Source organism: Nuphar pumila, chromosome 13, assembly GCF_984573655.1.
Source record: "Nuphar pumila chromosome 13, dmNupPumi1.hap1.1, whole genome shotgun sequence".
NCBI classification, from domain to species: domain Eukaryota; kingdom Viridiplantae; phylum Streptophyta; class Magnoliopsida; order Nymphaeales; family Nymphaeaceae; genus Nuphar; species Nuphar pumila.
The window spans coordinates 99,637,976-99,661,739 of NC_143261.1; the positions used below are offsets into that span (position 1 = coordinate 99,637,976).

General features: G+C 37.7%; 1 protein-coding gene across 2 annotated transcripts in view; it reads right to left on the reverse strand.

Annotated features, from left to right (window-relative positions):
- LOC149819433 (structural maintenance of chromosomes protein 6B-like) overlaps positions 1-23,764 on the reverse strand; it is an 83,476-nt gene that overhangs the window by 20,965 nt on the left and 38,747 nt on the right. For both annotated transcript variants that reach the window (XM_089984673.1, XM_089984672.1), the window contains exons 15-16: positions 23,641-23,743; positions 1,141-1,253 (exon numbers count right to left, since the gene is read on the reverse strand). In XM_089984673.1, the coding sequence (XP_089840799.1) occupies positions 1,141-1,253; positions 23,641-23,743 (216 nt within the window). The remainder of the gene's footprint in view (positions 1-1,140; positions 1,254-23,640; positions 23,744-23,764) is intronic.

The following is a 23,764-nucleotide window of genomic DNA, read 5'->3' on the forward strand; positions in this document are numbered from 1 at the left end:
ATTAAAATCCAAAATTAGATACCCTTATAGAGGTGTAACTGGGTCGGGTATACCTGAACCGATCCAATTTTGATAGACCCATGGTTTTGGGTCGGGTCTAAAATCTATAATCATTTAAAAAATAGGTAGATTATGGGTATGAAAAGTATAGACCCAAAACCGATTAGACCCTACCAGGTTTTTATTGCCGTCCCTAACAGTTCTCTGCAATTTATAGCTGAAACCAGAACCTGGTATATACCCAAAACTGTTTCATACCCTACCCAAACGGTACATGTACCCATACTGACCCGAACCTGAACCCATCTTGGAACTGACACCCAACCCAGTCCTAACCTAAACCTCCTGTATATTGAATTATTGATTATGAAAAATTTAAAGATAATTATCATTAATCCAATAGGTTTTCTCTATGATAACTTTTATAACTCGAAGAATCCTAATAAAACTTCTTGCATTAAAACAAACCCACCCATTTATACTTGTACTAATTAACCCATACAACTCTTAGTAATATCTAGATCCAACCTGAACATGAATCACATTAAGACTCGACCCATTTTTTACCTAAACCCATTAACCCATATGGGTCCACAATTTTCAACCACACTCAATCCTGAACCTGGATCGAAGTCAAACTAGGTCAGATTTGGGCCTATTTGTCAGACCCGATTAAAAACGGGTCTACGCAAGACCCAAACCGACTTGTACCCGAACCCTAACCCATATGGGTTTTCAATCTTAGTCATACCCAAATCCAAATGCGGACCTGAATCAAATTAAGTCATGTTTGAGTCTAATTTTTAGATCGGATACAAGAACGGGTCTGGCAAGACCCGACCCGGTTACACCCCTATGCCCAAAGAGCAAACATTTAGGCCAGACGGATAACAAACAGTGCACGTTCTTGAAAATAGAAATGATCTAGAAAAAAGAATACATGAACAAGAAACAACTGCCCAACATAAAATTGATCATAGGACCTAATATTAGGAAACCATAAACTATATTAGCATCAAATAGCCAAAACTTCATTCAGAAAAAAATATTTGTGAGCATTACTGGAACATCCTGTTCTAAACATCAAGAAAAATTAGAAAAAGATTCATCAAATCATGTAACTAAAGTAAACTTCCTTACATTCTATAACCCTCCAATGTATACACTTCTTTAAGATTTGGTATCTTCTGCTCAAATGCGACAGACTTTCCTATTTCATAATCTTTAACAAGTACTTGCCTTTCTGCATTACCCTACAAAACAGTAACGTTGAACATACACTAAGTACTTTATAAATTCATAAAGATTACCTGTCCTCATTTTAGATTGCAAAAAATGAAATCATTACAGGAACTATATGCAGTCATTAGGTTCTGTATTTATTAATCATGATTGACTTGCCCCAACATACTTACCTAACAAATTAGTTCTCCATGTCAAACAATTTTTTAGACCATGATCCATGAATCACATGTTCACAGATGAAAAAAAAAAACATGCATCCAACATAAAGCACATGCATGCAGAAAGTCATGCAAGAAACACACACTCACGTGCAGACATCTCACCAAATGGAATGTGTCATTATCATATGTGGGCAGCCATATTTTAGCCACTTAACGGGATGAACTATATGATACTCCATAAACATTTGCAGAATCAAATCTTATTTGAGTCGAGGCAGCAACAAATTTTCTTAATATTTTTTCAGTTTAAGACAAAAGGGCATTAATATTACCAGTGAGTCTATAATCTACAGTCAATAGCTGAGAAAGAAGGGTAACACATTCTAAATCTGGAATTTGATCCCTAGTCTTCATTTAGCACCCTGTCTTGCTAGTCAACACAAGATCTTGGTGTGGATGCAAATTTCTATCAAGGTTGATGTTCCAAGATTTGCAAGCTGGAAAGATTTTAAGACATAAGCAGACCAGAAAGATTTATCTTGTAAGATCCGTGCAAACGTTGTCATGAACCTCGTCAATGGATGCTAAGTTGGGAAATTAAGGTGCAGCAGAATTGTTCCCCATGGACATTAAAATTATGGTCTAAATTGTAACATGTATCGAAAAGGTTTGAGATATACACTTATTGTATTGTATAGTAAGATACAGAAAATATTTAAAAGTTTCAAGAATGCAATAAAAATATAATCCAAAAGTTGATTTAATTTTATTAAAATACTTAACAAGCAATTGAATATACATAAAACATAAACAAAAAATTGAAGCACAATCTCACACATTTATAATTACTCATCATATGAAGGTAATATAATAGAAGAAAATAATGCAAAATCTCTCTCTCTCTCTCTCTCTCTCTCTCTCTCTCTCTCTCTCTCTCTCTCTCTCTCTCTCTCTCTCTCTCACACACACACACACACACACACACATGTACATAATGACAGGGTGATTATATGCATTAATTGTCACTACCATGATCATGTTAGTAATTGTATGTAAATGACATCTTGATTATCTAAATGCTGGAAATGCAAGACACCTTTTAGAGTGTGTTTGTAAGCCATGGAAGAGTGCTCCATGACACCACTCGCAGTGGAGCGTTGTTCTGCAGAACACAAATCCAACCAACCCACCTCCAAGTGCTACCAGTACCACGGAAAGAGAGGGGTTGGTGGTGGATGGGGGGGTTCCCTATTGAAAACAAAATCCTCTTTCCATGGGGAAAGTGAAATGTATGGTTGTGTTGATGTGGCGGCTTGGGGCCTGTGGAAATGCACAGGATTGTGTGTGTGACCACAAAAGCCCGAAGGCTTTTGCAGTTCGCAAACACACTATGTGTTCATAACTTCATATTATAAAATTAGCATTATCAAAACTGCATTTCGCCTCAAGGTAAGGTGCTCTCTGCCTTGAGGTGATGGCTTGTGGTGCAAATACACAAGAGACATACATGCGCCTCACATGCCTGACCATGAGGCTGAAGGATAGGGTGCACACTTTTTGGGGGACTGGTATGAGCTTCAAGCCCTTATCTGAACATGAAACAAAGTATTTATGAAAATAAAAGGGGAAGCGAGAGGGACAATTTGAGTTCCTGCTCTTCATGGCTTGCCTCTGACCAGTGACATCCACCTTATAGCAAGTTAGCAACACTCCAGGTTCCTCTCTCTCTTTCTCATATTTTTTCTTTCTTTCCTCTTTTTCTTCTCTCCACCATCTTCTTCCTCTCCTTTTACCTTAGCAGAAATTAGTTGTATACGCATACCAAAACTTTATATATACATACATACATACATATATATACATACATATATATATATATATATATATTGTTAAGATTAGTCGTCTGAATTATCTTTTATTCTTAAAAAGTTCCTTTTTGATATTTAATATACAAATGAGGGACCCATATGTAATTTCTCTTTAGGCTAACCTCTATTTAAACTAGAGGATAGTAGCCCTAATGATATAATGACTCTCTCTCTCTCTCTCTCTCTCTCTCTCTCTCTCTCTCTCTCTCTCTCTCTCTCTCTCTCTCTCTCTCGGTTCCTGAGTGCCCCATGAATTGTCGCAACATGGTATCAGAGCAGGCGACCTTGGGGGTGACTTCGGGGTCTGCACCAAAGTATGTGTGAAGAGTACCAGATCGCGTGAAGGGGCGTGACTTCTGGGTCTGTGCCAAAGCGTGTGTGAAGGGGACTAGACTTAAGATCTAAAAGTCGAGGTTGAAGTATGGTTCGATCGATCAAATCTGGTGGATACAGGTACGCTGCAGTAATGTTGAAGTGAAGTGGGTGGCGGCCTGTTTTTTGTCGTGGATGTAGCTGACGACCAGATTTGTCGTGGGAACTCTTATAGTCGCAGATCTGCATATTTCTTTGGATCTGATCGTATGTTCAGATCTAATCACAGATCTGGGTGTTGTGGTGAAGGCAATTCACTATAGTGGATCTGGATATTCATGGATTTGGATGCTGATTTTTTTTTTGGATTGGCTCTTTCCGATTGATCTGGGGTTGTCGTGAATCCTATACCGCGCTTTCTTTTAGTTTTTTTTTGTCGAGAATCCTCTACGATAAGGAGTCGTTGTTGTATCCTCTGTGATTGAACCAGCGTGTGGAAGACAGATCTGGATTTCAGATCTGTGTCTAGGTCACTGTCGAGGCCTGATTTCAGAAGGCCTGAATTCAGCCAGATCTGAATATGGCTGAAGTTATATTTGTTGTAGCAGGTCAACCAGAGTGATAGAGTCTTGAAGATTGTGGTGTGTGGATCGTGGAGAAGACTGATTAAGTGGAGATCGGGTCTGTTGAAGGCTATGTCACATGGGTGCGGGTGCGGGTGCGGGTGTGACACGGGTGCGGCACAATTTCAAAAAATTTGGACACGGGGACTCGGCTATATATATATATATATATATATATATATATATATATATATATATATATATATATATATAAGCAATAACATAGCAACAGAAAAAATTTATTAGCAATTTCATTGTCATTTATCAGTACATGAATATATAAAAATATCAAGTTTTTCAGTAGAGAAAATATGACTTGCATATGAAAATATACATCTTACAGGAAGAGGGCACATTCACGTTTCAGTTACCTTTGCTCTGGCTAAATCCTGGTTGTATTGTATTTATATTCCTTTAAATTGATAAATTGAAAGATATTTCAAGAATATAAAATTATGCATATACAACTATTAAGTATTGGTCCTGAACACTGAGAAGCAACTTTCTAGTAAGCAGCTCACCCTTCGTTGGAGGAATCACGCTTCCCCTTAAAGATCACACATCCCCAATCAAATGGACTGCAGTTGCATAGACTCAGCAATGCAGTCTGTGACTGTGCACAGTCACAGACTGTGCAGTTGCAGTTGCACAGTCGACTGTGCAACTGCATTGCAGTCTGGTTATATATATTTTTTTAAAAAAAAGTTATATAAAAAATGATTTTTTTGTTTTTCATCTTAAAAATGGACATTTTTGGACTCGGTCAAAGTTGACCGAGTCCAAAATGTGGACGGACTCGGCCTCGACTCTTTGACCGAGTCCGACTCGGCGTTGACCGAGTCTGGGCCGAGTCCGAAGCCGCACCCGTGTCCGCACCCGTGTCGGGGCGTGTCGACTCGGGTGCGGCGCCTCCCTAGCTGAGTCCGTGTGACATAGGTTGAAGGCTATAAGGGAATTGTTCTATGAGTGTCAGACGCTGATCTGGTAACAGATCTGACGTCAAAAATCTATTGGAGTTTTTTTTGGAGTCATGCTTATATAGGTTCTGATGAATCTCGACGTCAGGTATGGAATACTATTATCTAAGCGTATGGTGACAGACCACATCTGATTCAGTTGGCCAACTTTCTATTACGACATTCCAATCTTTGTGCTATTTTTTTTTTTGCTGAAAATGGTTCAGTAATGGTCGTAGATACAGATTAAATGTAGTGTTTTTGTCGTGAACCTGCTTTCTACCTTTGGTTTGCTCATATCTGGTTGCCGTGAAGAACAGTTTATATTAAATAGTAATGGTAATGGCTGATTTACAAAAAGGGCAGCAGAAATCAAATGCAGATTATTCCAATGATTTTGTAACTCTTAGCAGGACTGAATATGAAGAGCTTCTAGCCTTACGCCCATCGACTTCGAAGTCTACTGTTGATGAGGTTGCATACTCTGGAAGTGATGGCCTATCAGGCCATGGTGGTAGGTGGATCATTGACTCAAGAGCATCTAGACATTTGTGTGGAAATTCATGTAATTTTTCAAATTTAAAACCTGTGTCTGATAAAAAAGTAGTTCGTGCTGATGGCAGTTCTTCTCCAATTGTAGGGCAGGGAAGCATGTCTATTTTTCCCACTCTTCAATTGTCAAATGTTCTTTATGCTCCTACCTTTCCACAGAATCTGTTGTTTGTCAGTCACATGACAAAAGAGTTGAATTGTAGGGTGATTTTTTATCCTATGGGTTGCACCTTTCAAGACTTGCTGACGGAAAAGAGGATCGGTGGCGGCCATGAGGAAGGTGGTGTGTATTATTTACATCAACCAGTGGGTTCGGTCTACTCTTCTGTTACATCATCCTCAAGTCCTTTATTGTGGCATCGTCGTCCGGTCACCTTCCAATGTCAAAACTTCGCCGTGTCATTCCTCATATACCTCCTTCAGTTTTGTTTCAATGTGAAACATGTCAATTGGGAAAACATTGCTGAAGCTCATTTTCTTCTAGTCTAAGTCCGTCGAGTCAAAGACTGATTGATCTTCTTCATGTCGATGTATGGGGCCTCCTACTAGGACTCAGTGTCGTTATTATTTGGTCATTGTTGATGACTTCTCAAGGTTATTGTGGGTGTTCCTGTTAAAAGATCGGTCTCAAGGCCCTGTTATTCTTAAATCTTTGATTGCTGAAATAAAAACTCAATTTGACTTGTGTGTTAAAATTGTTCGCACTGATAATGCTCTGGAGTTCAAATCCAAAGACTTGCTTCAATTTTATTCTGCGAATGGGATTCAACCTCAATTTACATGTCCCCATACATCCCAGCAAAATGGTGTGGCTGAGAGGAAGCATCGACAAATCCTCAATGTTGCTCGGTGTCTAATGATTCAATCCAATATGTATGCGTCATACTGGGGAGATGCGGTTTTGACTGCTGGCTTTTTTATAAATCGCATGCCTTCAAGTTCTGTAGAAGACCAGATCCCAATCCAAATTCTCTATTCAGAGGTTCTTCTTTTTCCTATCCCCCTTAAAGTTTTTGGATGTGTGTGTTTCGTGCATAAACTGGGTCCCGATCAAGATAAACTTGCATAGCAATCTATCAAATGTGTTTTCCTTGGGTATCCTAAGAATAAAAAAGGATATCGTTGTTATGACCCTATATCCCATAAAGAGTATGTCAGTGCGGACGTAACCTTCTTTGAATCTATTCCATATTTTTCGACTGCTACTCCAAGGTTACAGGAGAACCATGGTGATGTCCTCCCTCTACCAATTCCTCCTTTTCCTTTAGAGTCGTTTCCTCCACAGCCTTTGGCTCCATCCTCTGGAGAGTCTCGCTACCGAAACCCTCCTATAGTATACACTCACAGGTTACCACCTACCACCATGCCCCCATTATCTTCTTCCCTTGAAGTATCTCTAAGCATACTGAAGTTTCTGCTCTTGATGATGATCTTCCTATTGCTCTGCGCAAAGCAAAAAGACAGTGCACCTTCATCCCATTTCACAATTTGTTTCAGAAGTTAATCTTGGGGCATCTATGAAGAATTTTGTTTCGGCTCTGTCTGCTTCCTTTGTTCCGCTTCATCACAGTCAAGCTCTATTCGACCCCAAATGAGTGCAGGCTATGCGGGATGAGATGGATGCCCTATGCTCTAGGGGCACTTGGGACTTGGTTGATCCTCCTACTGATGCAGATATTGTTGGCTGCAAATGGGTATATTGAAAAGAAGTGTATTCTCCTGTTACGGGTCACGGGTCTGGAGATCCAGACCTATGATCATTAACGTGTCATCAATGGCACTGTGTAATTTACCTTCTTGTAATAAGGGTATTTTTGTACCCTAGTCTTATATTTTGTATGTTATTATAAATGAGATCATACAACAGCCGACCCTAAGCATTTGGGGTTATCGGTTTTTTCATTTTCTGCCATCTCTCTCTCTCTCTCTTTCCCTGTCTCTCAGCTCTCATGAGTGGATTAAAATCTAACATGGTATCAAAGCTACGTTACAGCTGAAGCTGGAATCGATCCAAAAAGGTACGTCTGAAAGATCCCTTTCTCCTCGATATTTTTTTTCTCTCCTAAGTCAAGAAAAATACTTTTGTTTTCCCCAATCTCGTCTACACCTCTTTTCTGGTTTACCCAAGTTCGATCAGATCTGACATTATTCAGATCTGACGATATTCAGAAAAATACCTTTGTTTTCCCCAATCTCGTCTGCACTTGTTTTCCATCTCCTGATATTGATCAGATCTGACGTTAATCAGATCTGATCATTTCTTCTCCTTCTTGTCTGAGTTACCCAGTTGAATATCTCTTCATTCTGTCTTTCATGTATTTTGCTAGTTGTCTTTGATCACAACGTGACCTAATCACGCAATCGGGTTTTATTTTAATTCAGCTACACTACTTTTCGTTTCACAGTGTGAATTCATATTCACGCTTCTTTTTTAGTGTGACTTTCATATCCAATATTCAATCACTTATGAAAATCAGAAATCTGACAGATATTTAATTTTTGCTTCAAATTCAACCACTGTCGTCGGCCATTGATCTGAATTAGTTTCTGCAAAAAAAAAGTTACAAAACTGTAGACAGACTGTGCTAAACACATTCTTAATAATGTAAACCATGGATTCACTTCCTAGTCAGTCGGTTATTTCTTCAAGTTTCCTCAGTCAACTCGTGTCTGAAAAATTAAACAATGGTAACTTCTTGACTTGGAAGAGACAAATCATACCTTTTATTAGGAGTCAGGATCTTTCTGGACATCTGGATGGATCTATTCCAGTTCCTCCTGAATTCATATCACAAGAAGAAAGGGACAATAAAGGGGAACCTACTACAGTATATGTTAGAAATCCTGAATTTGTGGCTTGGAATAAAAGAGACCAAGCGCTTGTTGCTTATATCACATCTACACTGTCACAAGAGGTACTTGTAGCAATTCCAGATGACTGTACTGCCATGCAACTTTGGAACAGACTTGTTCAGACATACTCACAGGATTCTCAAGCCAGGATTATGTTTCTTAAAAGAGAATTTCAAATGTTAAGAAAGGATTTCATGACCATCATGGAATACTTGAACAAAATGAAGGTTATCACAGATCAACTTGCAGTTGTTGGAAGTACAGTAACTGATAAAGATTTGGTACAGCAAGCTCTCAGTGGATTGGGACACGACTATCATATGATTGTTACTTCATTGTTATGTTTACCTGAGCTCCCCAACTTTGAAGATCTGCATGCAAAATTGTTACAATATGAGATGAACCTAAAGGGGTTTTCTGAAGAATCATCTATGCATACTGGGGCACAATAAGTTCTTGCTACAGGGGTTACTTATGCACGAGGACGAGGAATCTATGATATCAAGGGAAAAGGAGGACAAGGGAGAAATGGTCAAGGAGGTCGTGGATTATTACCTACACCCAACACATATACCAACTTACAAAGACAGAGGCCAATCCCTATATGCTTTCTATGTAATAAAAGGGGACATATCAAAGCTAATTGTTGGTTCAATCCTTTAAATAAAGGAAAATCAACCCAAACTGAAGCAAAAAGAAGCACAGACAGTACAAGGACCAATGGAGAAGTAAAGGAGTTATTGTTGTCAGCTTTTGCAGAATTGAATCTGAAACAAAATGAGCAAGGTACTTGGTACGTGAACTCTGGCGCGGCGACTCACGTTACTGGTGATGCAGGTAAGCTCCTAAAACCTATTCCTTACATTGGTAAAAGCAGTATAGTTACTGGAGATGGATCACACCACTCTGTCTCTCATATTGGAAACTCCATTATACCCCTGTCAGAATCTTCTATCAATCTTTCAAAAGATCATTATGTTCCTGAAATAAAAAAAAACATCGTTTCAGTTTCTAAACTTGTTGATGATATCAAAGCCTCAGTTGAATTTACTCCCTCTTCTGTTCTTGTCAAGGATCTTTGCACGAAGAAGACGTTCGCTAGAGGAAAACGACAAGGCAATATGTATGTCTTTCAAGAAGATCCTTCAACACATATTCGCTCTGCAGATCCAAACTTGAAGCTCCAATCATCGTTGCCTTCTGAAAATTCTACTTGTGTCTTCAGTGTCTCTGAAATCAATAAGCCAAATCTTTGGCATGGTCGTCTAGGTCATTGCAGTAGTAGTTTCATTGAAAAGCTTGTTTCAAATAACCTCATTCCCAAGTCAAGTTTAAGAATAAATGTCGATGACAACAAATGTCCTAGTTGTCTCTTATGTAAGAGTCATGTCTAAACGTTTCATTATATCAATAAAAGAGCTTCAAGACCTTTTAAGACTATTTGTTTTGATGTTTGGGGCCTGCTCCAGTTGCTTCCATATCTGGAACTAGATATTACCTTTTGTTTGTTGACAGTTATTCTCGTTATTCTTAGATATTTTTCATGAAACACAAATCGGAGACCTTCAAGTTATTCTGAAACTTCCATTCCTTTGTCAAAAACCAATTTTTTGAAAACATCCTTAGTTTCCAATGTGACGGAGGAGGTGAATTTTCTTCCATCGACTTTACTAACTTTCTCTAAAGTAACGGGATAAGGAAAAATGTGTCTTGCCCACACACACCTCAGCAGAATGGGATTGTTGAAAGAAAGCATCGCCATATTGTTGAGAGTGCGATGAGCATGATGCATGACAGCAGTCTCCCGATCACTTTATGGACAGAGGCTTTTCATTCTGCAGTTCATGTGATAAATCGTTTGCCCGTGACTATTTTGGAAAACAAGTCTCCTTACTTGTGTCTTTTTGGTGTACATCCCAACTATCATGATTTGCATGTGTTTGGTTGTTTATGTTATGTTCATGTTGATAGTTCAATGAGACATAAGTTTCAGGACAAGGCCCTGAAGTGCAGGTTTGTGGGTTATGTCGATGACTATAAAGGGTACAGGTGCTATGATCCGGTGAGCAGGCGCATCAAAATATCAAGAAATGTCATCTTCGATGAATTGAATTTTGATTGTCGATATACTAGTTCTTCAGAATCAAAACCTGAAGTTGAGGCTTATCATCCTTGGTTGAATTATGAACTTCTCTCCGGAACTAGTGAGGTTTGCTCGAACTGTACTCAAAAGAATAAGGAATCTATGTCTGCTGATGAAGTGGTTGCTCATGAAAATACAGACCCAACTTCGAATCCACAAAGGTATAAAGGTCTTGTCTACGCTCGACGAGAAAGAGAGCCGCCCACCATAGTTAATTCAGACATGGACACATCCTCTACATCCAACATCGCTGATAATAGAAGATCCACACGTACTCGTCATCCAATTGAAAGATGGGTCAGTTATAAAAATTTCTCATTAGATTTTCAAATCTTTCTAACAACCTTGAATAAAGAAGATGAACCCACAACGTTCTCTCAAGCATCAAATTCCAGACGATGGATTGAAGCAATGAATGAGGAGATGGAAGCTCTACATGAATGTGGTACGTGGGATGTCGTATCAAGACCACCTGACAGAAATGTTGTTGGTTCGAAATGAGTGTATAAAATAAAGTATAAACCAGATGGGTCTATAGAGCGATACAAGGCGAGACTTGCAGCCAAAGGTTTTACACAGGAGCAAAGACAGGACTATGATGAAACTTTTAGTCCAATGGTGAAGATGGGAACAATCAGGATTATACTTTCTTTAGCTATTAAACATCAATAGACTATTAGCCAACTTGATGTGAAGAATGCCTTTCTTCATGAAAATTTGAGAGAAGAAGTATACATGGAACAACCCACTGGCTACGCAGAAGGCGATCCTACAAAATATGTATGCAGACTAAAAAGGGCGATATATGGATTGAAGCAGGCATCTCGATCTTGGTTCGACAGTTTCTCTGTTGAAATTCAAAAATATGGTTTTAAGAAATCTCTTCTTGACCACTCCTTATTTATCTTTAAGAACCAAGACACAATTACTCTGTTGTTGATATATGTAGATGATATCATCATCACTGGTAATTCCAATGAGCACATTAAAGAAGTGAAACATCTCTTGAATCAAAGGTTCAAAATGAAGGACCTTGGCAAGCTACGATACTTTCTTGGAGTTGAAGTCGACAGTACTTCTGAAGAGATGACTCTCACCCAACATAAGTATACCATTGATGTTCTAAATAAAGCGGGTATGAAAGACTGCAAGCCCTTGGGCACTCCTAGTGTCCTTCATCAAAGGCTTAGGTCTCAAGATGGGGATTCATTTGATAATCTCACACAGTATCGTAGCATAGTATGTATGTTACAATATCTCACCTTTACTCGTCCAGATATAGTCTACTCGGTGAATCAAGTTTCTCAGTTTATGCATGCACCATGTGAAGGGCATATGGAAACAGTTAAACGGGTACTTCGATACCTAAAGGGAACTGTTGAGGATGGTCTCATATATCAGAGAAAGACAAATGGGCAAAATGCACATGAGATCACTGTTTATTCTGATGCGGACTGGGCAGGAGATCCAGATGAACGTAGATCGGTATCCGGCTATTGTGTGTTTGTTGGGATGAATTTAGTTTCTTGGAGTAGTAAGAAACAAAAGGTTGTTGCCAGATCCAGTACAGAGGCTGAATATAGGTCAATGGCAGCCGCCACTGCTGAAGCTACTTGGATTAGACATTTACTGACAAAAGTAAGGGAATCGATCTCTCGATCACTTCTTTTGTGTGACAACCAAAGTACCATTAGTATGTCTTTTAATCCAATCCATCACAGTCGTGCCAAACATATTGAAATAGATCAGCATTTTGTGAGACAAAAGGTAGAAGAGAAAGAGATTAAGCCTGAATTTGTACGAACCACAGATCAGCTGGCGGATATATTTACAAAAGGATTGACGAAAGACAGATTTTGGATGTTAAAAGGCAAGTTGTTCATGGTCCAAGATCATGCACAACTTGAGGGAGGGTGAAAAGAAGTGTATTCTCCTGTTACGGGTCACGAGTCTGGAGATCCAGACCCGTGATCATTAACGTGTCATTAATGGCACTGTGTAATTTACCTTCTTGTAATAAGGGTACTTTTGTACCCTAGTCTTATATTTTGTATGTTATTATAAATGAGATCATACAGCAACCGACACTAAGCATTTGGGGTTATCGATTTTTTCATTTTCTGCTCTCTCTCTCTCTCTCTCTCTCTTTCCCTGTCTCTTAGCTCTCACGAGTGGATTAAAATCTAACATATATACCATTAAATATAACTCGAATGGGTCAATTAAACGATATAAAGCTTGGTTGGTTGCAAAAGGCTATACTCAGACATATGGTGTTGACTTTTTTGAAACTTTTTCTCCAGTTGCTCGACTTGTGGATGGCCTTTGTTTCAGTTGGATGTCAAAAATGTCTTTTTGTATGGGGATTTGCATGAAATAGTCTACATGCAACAACCCCTAGACTTTGAGGTTCAAGGGGAGTTTCAGAAAGTGTGCAAGTTGAAGAAGGCTATCTATGGCCTGAAGCAGAGCCCTAAGGCATGGTTTCACAAATTATTTGAGGTAATGTCGGATTTTGGTTTTGTCAGGTCAGCTTAAGACCACTCCTTGTTCATCAAGAAAACTAGTTCTGGAATTGTGGTTATGGTGGTATATGTCGATGACATCATATTGACAGGGAGCAGTGCCCAAGATATTTCTGCAACAAAGGATCATCTTCAGAAACACTTTGTTACAAAAGATCTTGGTTCCCTCCGATATTTTCTGGGTATCGAGGTTGCGAGAAACAAAGAAAGCTTAGTTTTGTCACAAAGAAAGTATGTGTTAGATTTATTAAAAGAGACTGAAATGTTAGGAGCGAAGCCTGCTAACATTCCTATGGATCCCAAAACTCATATGTTCGATGAGAAGTCTGAATATGTGGATAGTACCAGTTTTAGATCCTTGGTGGGAAAGTTGTTATATGTAACGGTCACTAGACCTGACATCTCATTAGCTGTGAGTAAAATCAGACAATTCATGGATAAACCTACCAAAGTTCACTGGGATGCAGCTATGATGGTTCTCAGGTATTTAAAGTCATCTCCTAGTAAAGGACGGTTGTTTAAACAAAATTCTTCCTTGGACGTTATTGCTTACACTGACGCAAATTATGCGGGATCTATTGAAGACAGAAAGTCAACAACTGGATTCTGTGTTTGTGTGGGAAGAAATCTAGTTACCTGGAGGAGTAAGAAACAAACTGTTGTAGCCAGGTCGAGTGTTGAATCTGAATACCGAGCTATGGCTCAGACGGCGGCTGAGATTATGTGGGTAAAATCAATTTTGATCGACCTTCAGGTGAAAGTATCCCTACCTATGTTGATGGTGTGTGACAATAGGGCTGCTACATATATTGCAAACAATCCAATTTTTCATGAAAGGACTAAACATATTGAAGTTGACTGTCACTATGTACGTGACTTGGTTCAGGCCGGTTATATTTGCACAGATCATGTATCTTCCGAAGATCAAGTAGCTGATGTTTTTACCAAGGCACTCGCGAGGCCTAGTTTCTCTCATTGTTGTGACAAGCTGAGCATGATTGATATCTATGCTCCAGCTTAAGGGGGATTGTTAAGAGTAGTCGTCTGAATTATGTTTTATTCTTAAAAAGTTCCTTTTTGATATTTAATATACAAATGAAGGACCCATATGTAATTTCTCTTTAGGCTAACCTCTATTTAAACTAGAGGATAGTAGCCCTAATGATATAACGATTCTCTCTCTCTCTCTCTCTCTCTCTCTCTCTCTCTCTCTCTCTCTCTCTCTCTCTCTCTCTGTGTGTGTGTGTGTTCCTGAGTGCTCCATAAACTGTCGCAACACACACACACACACCTGAGAACACACAAACAAAGCAATTGGTATAGCCTTTCTTAACATTCTAACCATCTTAATCACTTCAAAAAAGCATTGATAGACAAACCAGTTTTTGCTATATAGCAATTATTTCTTTATGTTAAATTAATATTAGTAATTTTGTTACTTGCTCTTTCGTTAAGTGACCATATCTTATTTTTTAGACAATTCAACTTATTGCATTTACGTCATTGCTTGAAATTGGTGGAATTCATTTTAAATTCCCTATTTGTTATCAAATGTTGATTCATGAATAGCATTTATTTTCATCCATTTGTGTGTTTAAGTGTTTTTTATGTTTAGTTAAGTTTCTTAATATTCTTTTGTGAAGTTTACCCTTTAAGCCTCAAGGTTTGCTCACTAAACTGTCACACTATTTTATATGTTAGGCGTATGACCAGTCAGAAGCAATGTTGTAAGTATCATACCATTTTTTGCTATATAGCAATTATTTCTTTATGTTAAATTAATATTTGTAATTTTTGTTACTTGCGCTTTCGTTAAGTGATCATATCTTATCTTTTAGACAATTCAACCTATTGCATTAACGTCATTGCTTGAAATTGGTGGAATTCATTTTAAATTCCCTATTTGTTATCAAATGTTGATTCATGAATAGCATTTATTTTCATCCAATTGTGTGTTTAAGTGTTTTTTATGTTTAGTTAAGTTTCTTAATATTCTTTTGTGAAGCTTACCCTTTAAGCCTCAAGGTTTGCTCACTAAACTGTCACACTATTTTATATGTTAGGCGTATGACCAGTCAGAAGCAATGTTGTATCATACTATATCGTATGATACGGTACGATATGTATCGAAACTTGGCCTAACTCGATACGACACACTCGTATCAAGATACGAGTGTGTATCGTATATGTATCGGTTGTATGGTACGACATGGTGTATCGTACTATATGTGTTTGGTGCACTTTAAAAGCTATGTCACACGGACTCTTTAAAAGGGCCACCGCAGCCGCGTTGACGCAATGCGGGTGCGACAGTAATTAAAATTTGCCGCACCTAGTGCGGTCAACCTACACCCAGGGTTATATTTAACCAAAATAGACTCGATCAACTTCAACCGAGTCTATTTTGGTCCAATTTAAAAAAAATGGGCTGGAGGGGTTTAGGACACAATCGCACCACCACCCCTTCTCGACTCTGACTCCTCTCCTCATCCTCATCCTCTTTCGATAGTGGCGACGAAGGGCCCCTTCCCCGACTCCTCTCTTCCTCTTCCGTTGGCGGTGATGATAAAGGCGACTTAGGTACATTTTGTTTTTATCTCTCACCTCCTCCTCCTTTCTTCTTCGTCTTCCTTCTCCTCCTCCTCTTGTCTTTCTTCTTCTTCCTTCTCCTCCTCCTCATGTCTTTCTTTTTTTTCTCATCCTCTCTTTCTTCTTCCTTCTCCTCGCATTGATAGGTAAGAAATCGATCGAGTGGAGATTAACCAGATGATGTTGATGATGGGAAGTCTGCTTGAACCCAACGATCAACGCGAGCGACACCAAGGTAAGGTGTCGAATGGATGGACCGAGTGTATGAGGAGAAGAGAGGCATGCTGACGAATCTCCGCAACTGAAAAGGTGTCTATAGAATCAGTTGATTGTGCTACACGGTCCCCTCACTGCATGGACCGAGTGTGTGGGGGAGAAGAGAGGCATGCTGACTGTTAAAATATATAATCTCATATGTAATCTCATAGACAACTCATGTAATTCCTTGTAATATTTTTTTTCTAGTTAGTTTTTAGTTTGATTAGTTCTAGTTAAAACCCAACTAGAACTAACTAAAATCCCTATTTTAGAACATACATAGGCTTCACCTTTTTGACTAGTCAAAAAGGCCTTTTTGACCAAGTCAAAAAGGTGCAGCCCCAAGGGAGTCGTTGGACTCCCAATGGCTCTAATAGGGCAGTTGGGAGTCCAACGACTCCCTTGAGGCTCCTCTCATTTCCTCTATAAATATGGGGACTATTTCCCCTTGTAAATTATCTTTTGTTGTGGGAGTTCTCTCCCAAATTTATGAAATATTATTTTTCATTTTATGCATACCCTTTTTTGGGTATTGTGTATGAGCTTGAGCTCTTTTATGAATGTTTTTGATTCGTGAATTCTCTTTGTGAGTGTTGAAAAAGCAATCCTTGTTGGGGATTGCTACATTCTTTCATGATATCAAAGCTCGGTTAATAGAATCAATCAGTCTGGAGTTCTCCCCGTGCATTGGGAAGCGTGTCATTCGAGTTTTCTTCAAAAGAAAGAAGCCTCTTTGAAGGGGTAGTTGTGTGGAGCCATGAAAGCTTGGAAGGCTAGATATTTTTGCTTCTTGTGGTGATGTATTTTCCTTTTATTCTTTTCTTTTTCTCCCATTCTTCTATTCCTAAGCTTGTAAAATGGATGACAATGATAATGTCACCGTTAAGCCCATAAAACTCAATGATGCAAACTATGTAACATGGGCTTCTATCATGAAGCACCTTATTTGGGGAAAGGGGCTATGGGGATTAGTGGATGGAACCGATGAGGAACCCAAACTAATGCTCACTAAAAAAGAAGAAGAAAAAGAAATGCCTCTTTCGGAGGTAGAAAAAGTTAAAGCCGTTTCCACTTATGAGAAAAAGTGGAAATGGAGAATGAGTCACGCCAAGATTATGTCTTGGCTCAATTCTAGTGTGGATACAAAGAAGTGTTCAAGTCTTGCAAAATTTGAACACACTAATGATGCTTGGGACTATCTCAAGAGAATGTATTCTCTTAAAGATGTTTGCCCATATATGTAATCTTCAATAAAAGGTTCGCAACATGGTTCAAGAAGATAAAAGTATTAGAAAATACTACAATAGCTTGTCCGAGCTATGGGAAGAATTGGCTCTCCTTGAACCAAAGTGGCATTGTCCACAAGATATAGAGCTTCGCCAAAATCAAATAAATGCAGAGCATTTTTTAAAATTTATCAATGATTTAAGACCAGAATTTGAGACAACCAAATCGGCACTTCTTCATCGGGGAAAGGTCCCCTCTATTGAAGACACAATTGAAGAATTGAGTATGGAAGAAAACCGACTGAAGAAAAGAATTTCAAAAAATGATGATGACTCGGTTTTAGCAGTTTCAAGACCCGGGAATCATGTTCGTCCATATAAACCTCCACATTTTGGAAGAACATATGATGAGAAACACAGAAGTAAGGTGAAAAGAAAAGAAATAATTTGTTACTATTGTCGATAACCTGGGCACATCAAGACGTACTGCCCAAAGCTAAAGAAGCCTTATAAAAAGAAGGTTGCTACCGTTGAAGCCCAGCAAGAGACAAAAGAAACATCAATTGAAAGCATGTCACTATCTCAACTAGTGGAGGCACTTCAACCACTTCTTAAAGGAGCTTCCCCATCTACTGGAGCAACGGTCTCTTCTGTAAGCATCTCTGATCCAGGTAAACCCCTTTAGCTTCTTGATTTCGGTGCATCTTTTCATATGACCCCTAACATAGAATTATTGTCTCAATATCATAACTCAAGTGGTTCAAACATTTTGACTGCCGACGGAACTTCTCTTAAGATCAAGGGAATAGGATGCTTTGAAAATACTTCTCAAAACTAAAACAAATTTCGTATTCCAAAAATTAGATATATACCCAAACTTAATCTAAATTGTTTATCCGTATCTTAATTAATTGATTATGTGTGTAATGTTTCCTTCTCCTCTCGTGATTGTCGAGTAGAAGCTAATTGGGGAAGGTCATAGGGAAGGAGGCTTGTACTACATGGATTTTTTGGAATTTCCCAAGAGTACACTATGTTGCAATGTTCAAAAGTTGGATTTGGATCTTTTGCACAAAAGATTTAGACATCCTTGTATATCCAAGATTCAATACTTTCCGAATATGGAAAAAATTGTAATTTTGAAACCTTTACATGTGAAAAATGTATTCTTGGAAAAATAAAAAGACTACATTTTCCGAAAAGAACCTTTGTTTCTACACGACCACTTGAGTTTATTCACTCTGATGTCTGGGGTCCTGCACCAATTGTATCAAAAGGTGGGTTTGTTTATTATGTTATCTTTATATATGACTTTACACGACATACTTGGAATTATTTTCTTAAACATAAATCCAAAGTTTTCTTGCATTTTCAAAATTTTCATAATATGGTCAAAAATCAGTTTAAAGAGGATATCTCAATATTTCGTACCGATTCAGGGGGAGAATTCATATCAAAGGAATTCAAAGATTATTTAAATCAATGTGGAGTTATACATCAAAAGTCATGTCCTTACACTCCTCAACAAAATAGCCTAGCTGAAAGAAAGCATAGGCATATTATTGAGACAACAAGAACCCTCCTCATGTCACATCAAGTACCAAATTTTTTTTGGGATGAAGCAACCTTAATTGATGTCTATCTCATCAATAGGATGCCCTCTTCTTCGTTGAATAATATTTCTCCAATCGAAAAGCTTTTTAAACAAACTCCTGATTACTCTAGGTTAAGGGTATTCAGGTGCAAATGTTTTGTATTCTCAGATAAAAATGATAAGCTTTCTCCTAGAGCTATTCCCTGTGTCTTCTTAGGATATGCAAGTCATCAAAAAGGTTATAGATGTTTTGACTTTAAAGATAACAAATTATATGTTTCAAGCAACGTATCCTTCTTGAAAAATGAGAGCCCATTTGAAACCAAAGAGTCCGCAGAAACAGATGAGTATTCCTTTCTATTGGATTTAGTCTCAAAGAATGATGAAAGTAACATTGAGCAAGATGATCAAAATGTTATCTCTCATACTGAATCAGTTAGGGTTAACCAAGAGTACATTCAATATTCTAGACGAGGAAACTCAGAAAGACCATGTGCCCTTGAGAGGTATTCTGTAGAACCAGAACCAAAGATTTCAACTAGAAAATCTACTAAGATCTCAAAAGTTCTTGAGAAATTTGTCATACAAATCTTTTTCGCCAAAATTTCAAGCCTTTATAGCCTTAATTCACTCCTATGAAGAACCTCCCAGTTATGCTATAGCCAAAACTCAACCGAAATGGGTTAAAGCCATGCAAGTGGAATTAGAAGCCGTAAAAAAGGCAAACACTTGGACTATACAAGATCTTCCACCTAACAAGAAATCAATTGGTTGTCGATGGGTATACAAAGTAAAGACTAAGAGCGATGGCAGTCTTGAGAGGTTCAAGGTTAGATTAGTTGTACTCTCGAGAATATGGAATAGACTATGAGGAAACCTTTGCTCCAGTAACCAGAATGACCACAGTTAGAATTCTAATAGCCCTTGCCTCTATAAAGAAATGGTCCATATATCAAATGGATGTTAAGAATGTGTTCCTAAATGGTAGTTTAACTGAAGAAGTATACATAGATCCACCACCAGTAATTGATGTTCCTAAAGAAAAAACTCTTCGCCTAAATAAAGCCCTGTATGGACTTAAACAAGCACTGGAAACTTGGTATGATAAATTTAGCAAGGTGATGCTTGATTTTGGTTTTTAATCTTGTTTTATTGACACTGCTTTGTTTGTTAAGAATTCTAATGCAATTATCATTATTCTCCTCTACGTCGACGACATGATCATTACTGGCAATGACAAACAGAGAGTGTGTAATATTAAAAAAATTCTCAAAACTCACTTTAAAATGAGTTATTTGAGTTTCTTAAAGTACTTTCTTGGTATAGAAGTTGCATATTCTTTTAAAGGATACTTGCTAACACAATCTAAGCTTGCTTGAGATATTGTTGTCAGGTCAGGCATTTCAGATGAAAGACATGTGGACACTCCAGAAGTTGTAAATGTCAAGATGAAGAGTGATGATGGAGAACCTCTTGAAAACCCAACTCCATATAGACAACTCGTCGGGGCTTTGTCATACCTTTCCATTACAAGACCTGACATTGCACATGTTGTCCATAGAGTCAGTCAATTTCAACATGCTCCAACCTCTATCCATATGGCAGCAGTTTTGCGAATTATCACATATATTAAAAATTATATCTCTTGAGGTCTATTTTTCTTCTAATCTCGAACTTCTTGCTTATACTGATGCAAATTGAGGAGGTGATCCGAATGATTGTCATTCAACGACAGGCTTTTGTGTCTTCTTGAGAGAAACTTTGATCTCATGAAGATCTAAGAAGCAACAGAAAGTATCCATTTCATCAACAGAGGCTGAATACAGGGCAATGGCTACCACAACCATAGAAGTAATCTGGCTTCGACGACTATTTTCCGACATGGAAGTTGAAAGTTCAGAAGCATCAAACCTCTGTTGTGACAACAAGAATTATATCTACATTGCAAGCAGTCAGACATTTCACGAACGCACCAAGCATATAGAAATGGACTGTCATTATGTTCGGGAGAAATTCTTGCGCGGCACCATCAATCTTCCTTATGTTGCTTCAGAATATCAGTTGGCCGATTTCTTCACCAAGCCTCTTGTTGCTCCTAGATTTCACTTTCTCTTAGGCAAACTTTCAGGTATCCAACCGTAAGTTTGAGAGGGAGTGTTAAAATATCTAATCTCATAGACAGCTCATGTAATTCATTGTAATATTTTTTCTTCTGTTCTAGTGAGTTTTTAGTTTGATTAGTTCTAGTTAAAACCCAACTAGAACTAACTAAAATCCCTATTTTAGGACATACATAGGCTTCACCTTTTTGACTAGTCAAAAAGGTGCAGTCCCAAGGGAGCCGTTGGACTCCCAACGACTCTAATAGAGCAGTTGGGAGTCCAACGACTCCCTTGAGGCTCCTCTCATTTCCTCTATAAATATGGGGACTATTTCCCCTTGTAAATTATCTTTTATTGTGGGAGTTCTCTCCCGAATTTATGAAATATTATTTTTCATTTTATGTATACCCTTTTTTGGGTATTGTGTATGAGCTTGAGCTCTTTTGTGAATGCTTTTGATTCGTGAATTCTCTTTGTGAGTGTTGAAGAAACAATCCTTGTTAGGGATTGCTACATTCTTTCACTGACGAGTCTCCCACAAAGTGCACATACACAAGTCCACTATAGGACAATCCAAAAAGCACCAAGGCTTACACAAGCACAAGAGTGCATACAATGTCAAAAGAGAGACCACTTAAAATAATGAATTTATTCATGAAAGAGCTTCAAAGAAGTTTGCCAATACAAGGGGCCTTAAGCATGTACTTATTTATAGATAAGAAGAGGCCAAGAAAGAGCCTCCAAATAGGCGTTGGGAGGCTTCCAATGAATAAGGCATTTTACAAGAATGCCCTTACATAATGAGATAAAATACAAAAATTAAAAGAATAAAGAAAAACCTATTTTCTAACATATACAAAATAACCAAAATGCCCCTGGTGGGCAACCTAAATTACATTATTAATTATATATATATATATATATATATGAATTTATACATATAACTTGACAAACCCAGGCCTGGGTTCAACAGAACTGAACCTAAGCTTGGGTTGGGTTCTGAGCTCCACCAACTTTTTTTTATAAATTTTATTTCAATACAATTTTTTTGTTTTAATGACGAAAAATGTGGATAAAGAAAATTTTATTTTATTTTATGGATTGTTTGCTTATTTTATTAGTATAATTTACTTTTTTTTGCTTGACTTGCTTGATTGTTTTTTGTTTTCTTAATTCACTTAGCGTAACCATAATATATTTATGGTTAACTTAATTGTGGTGTTATTTTTTATTGATGAGCAATAGCAATTGTAGATTGTTAATTTGATTTATTACATGAATTTATTCATGATGCATTTATGATATGATACATTTTTTTATTTCATTAGTGTTAACTTAAAACTTAAAAATTATATATATACCCTCTCCACACCCAAGTTTTTTTAAGGGACGCACCCACACCCATATCCGCACCAACACCTATGTGACAGTTTAAAAGGGTCGAAACTCGACTTTTTTAATTTTGGGTTTTAAAGACCTCCCTAGGGCTGATTCTCTCATTTGTGTAGAGGCTTTTAGAGAACTCACGCACCCTAAGAGGCATGAGAGCGATTTGGGTGTCGATTCGTGCGTAAGGGAGGGGGCTTTTGAGTATTTCTCACGTAAAAGTGCATTTCCATCATTTTTGTGGATTCATGTGTGAAGTTGTTGAGAATCACTATACCTTTGGTGAAGGTGCTTCGATTGGTTGACAGTGAAAACAAACCAACTATGGATTATTTCAATGAAGTTATGGATAAGGCAAAAGAGGTCATTAGAGATAATTTGAAAGTATGAGTCTTTTAGCACGTTCTTAATTGCAAGATATTTAATATTTTACATTTTTCTTGTAAGATACTCGTGCAATATTATCTATATTAGTTGATGTTTGATTATGTCTTATGCATCTCATCTAAACATGAAGGCTTTATATGTTATTTTAGGGTTGTATTTTGTGCAATTCATTATTGTTTCATGTGTTATGATTCTTTTATATTTTTTGCTATTTTGCTGATTTTCTTGATTTTTTTGGAATTTTTGAAAAAAAATTATTCAAAATTTATGATTTTTTAAGATACGCTACGATACAGGTAATGATACACAAGATATTCAATTTTTGCTAATTTTTTATGATACACTACTTACAACCTTGGTCAGAAGTAAAGCATGCATTTTTCTTTTCCGAATTATGCTCACTAAATGCAGGTTTCAACCATAGGATCATTGAAGTGATTCTGACTAAATTCTGCCACATTTAGGCCCAAATCAAGGGATAGACCTAATCACCTTAGAAGGGGGTCGGTTATTCTTGTTATCATATTTTAAAGGCCAACAATGCCGATTAAGAAACAAAACACACACACACATCTGTATACATATATACAAATATATATTTATATTTATATTATATATATATAGATAGATACATCCATACACGTGTATGTGTGTACACATAAATGCATGCACATGTATATGTGCATGTGTGTGTATACAACATGCACACACGTTTCACATGAACCTAGAAAAGTCCCGTTTCGTGTTTCTTTTCCTTTCCTGGCAGCCTTGCAAAAATCATACAAAAACGTGCCAAACAAATTACTGAAAAGTCAGAATTTAAATTAATCAATCAGGAAAATGCAGGTCAAGACACCAACCTGATCCACCAGCACATTAATTATTGTTGGGATTTCAGTATGGATGACAGACATAGTAGTTGGATGATTGGTTTGGGGAAGCATGTTATTTGGAATATTCAACCTGCATCAATAGCCCAATTCA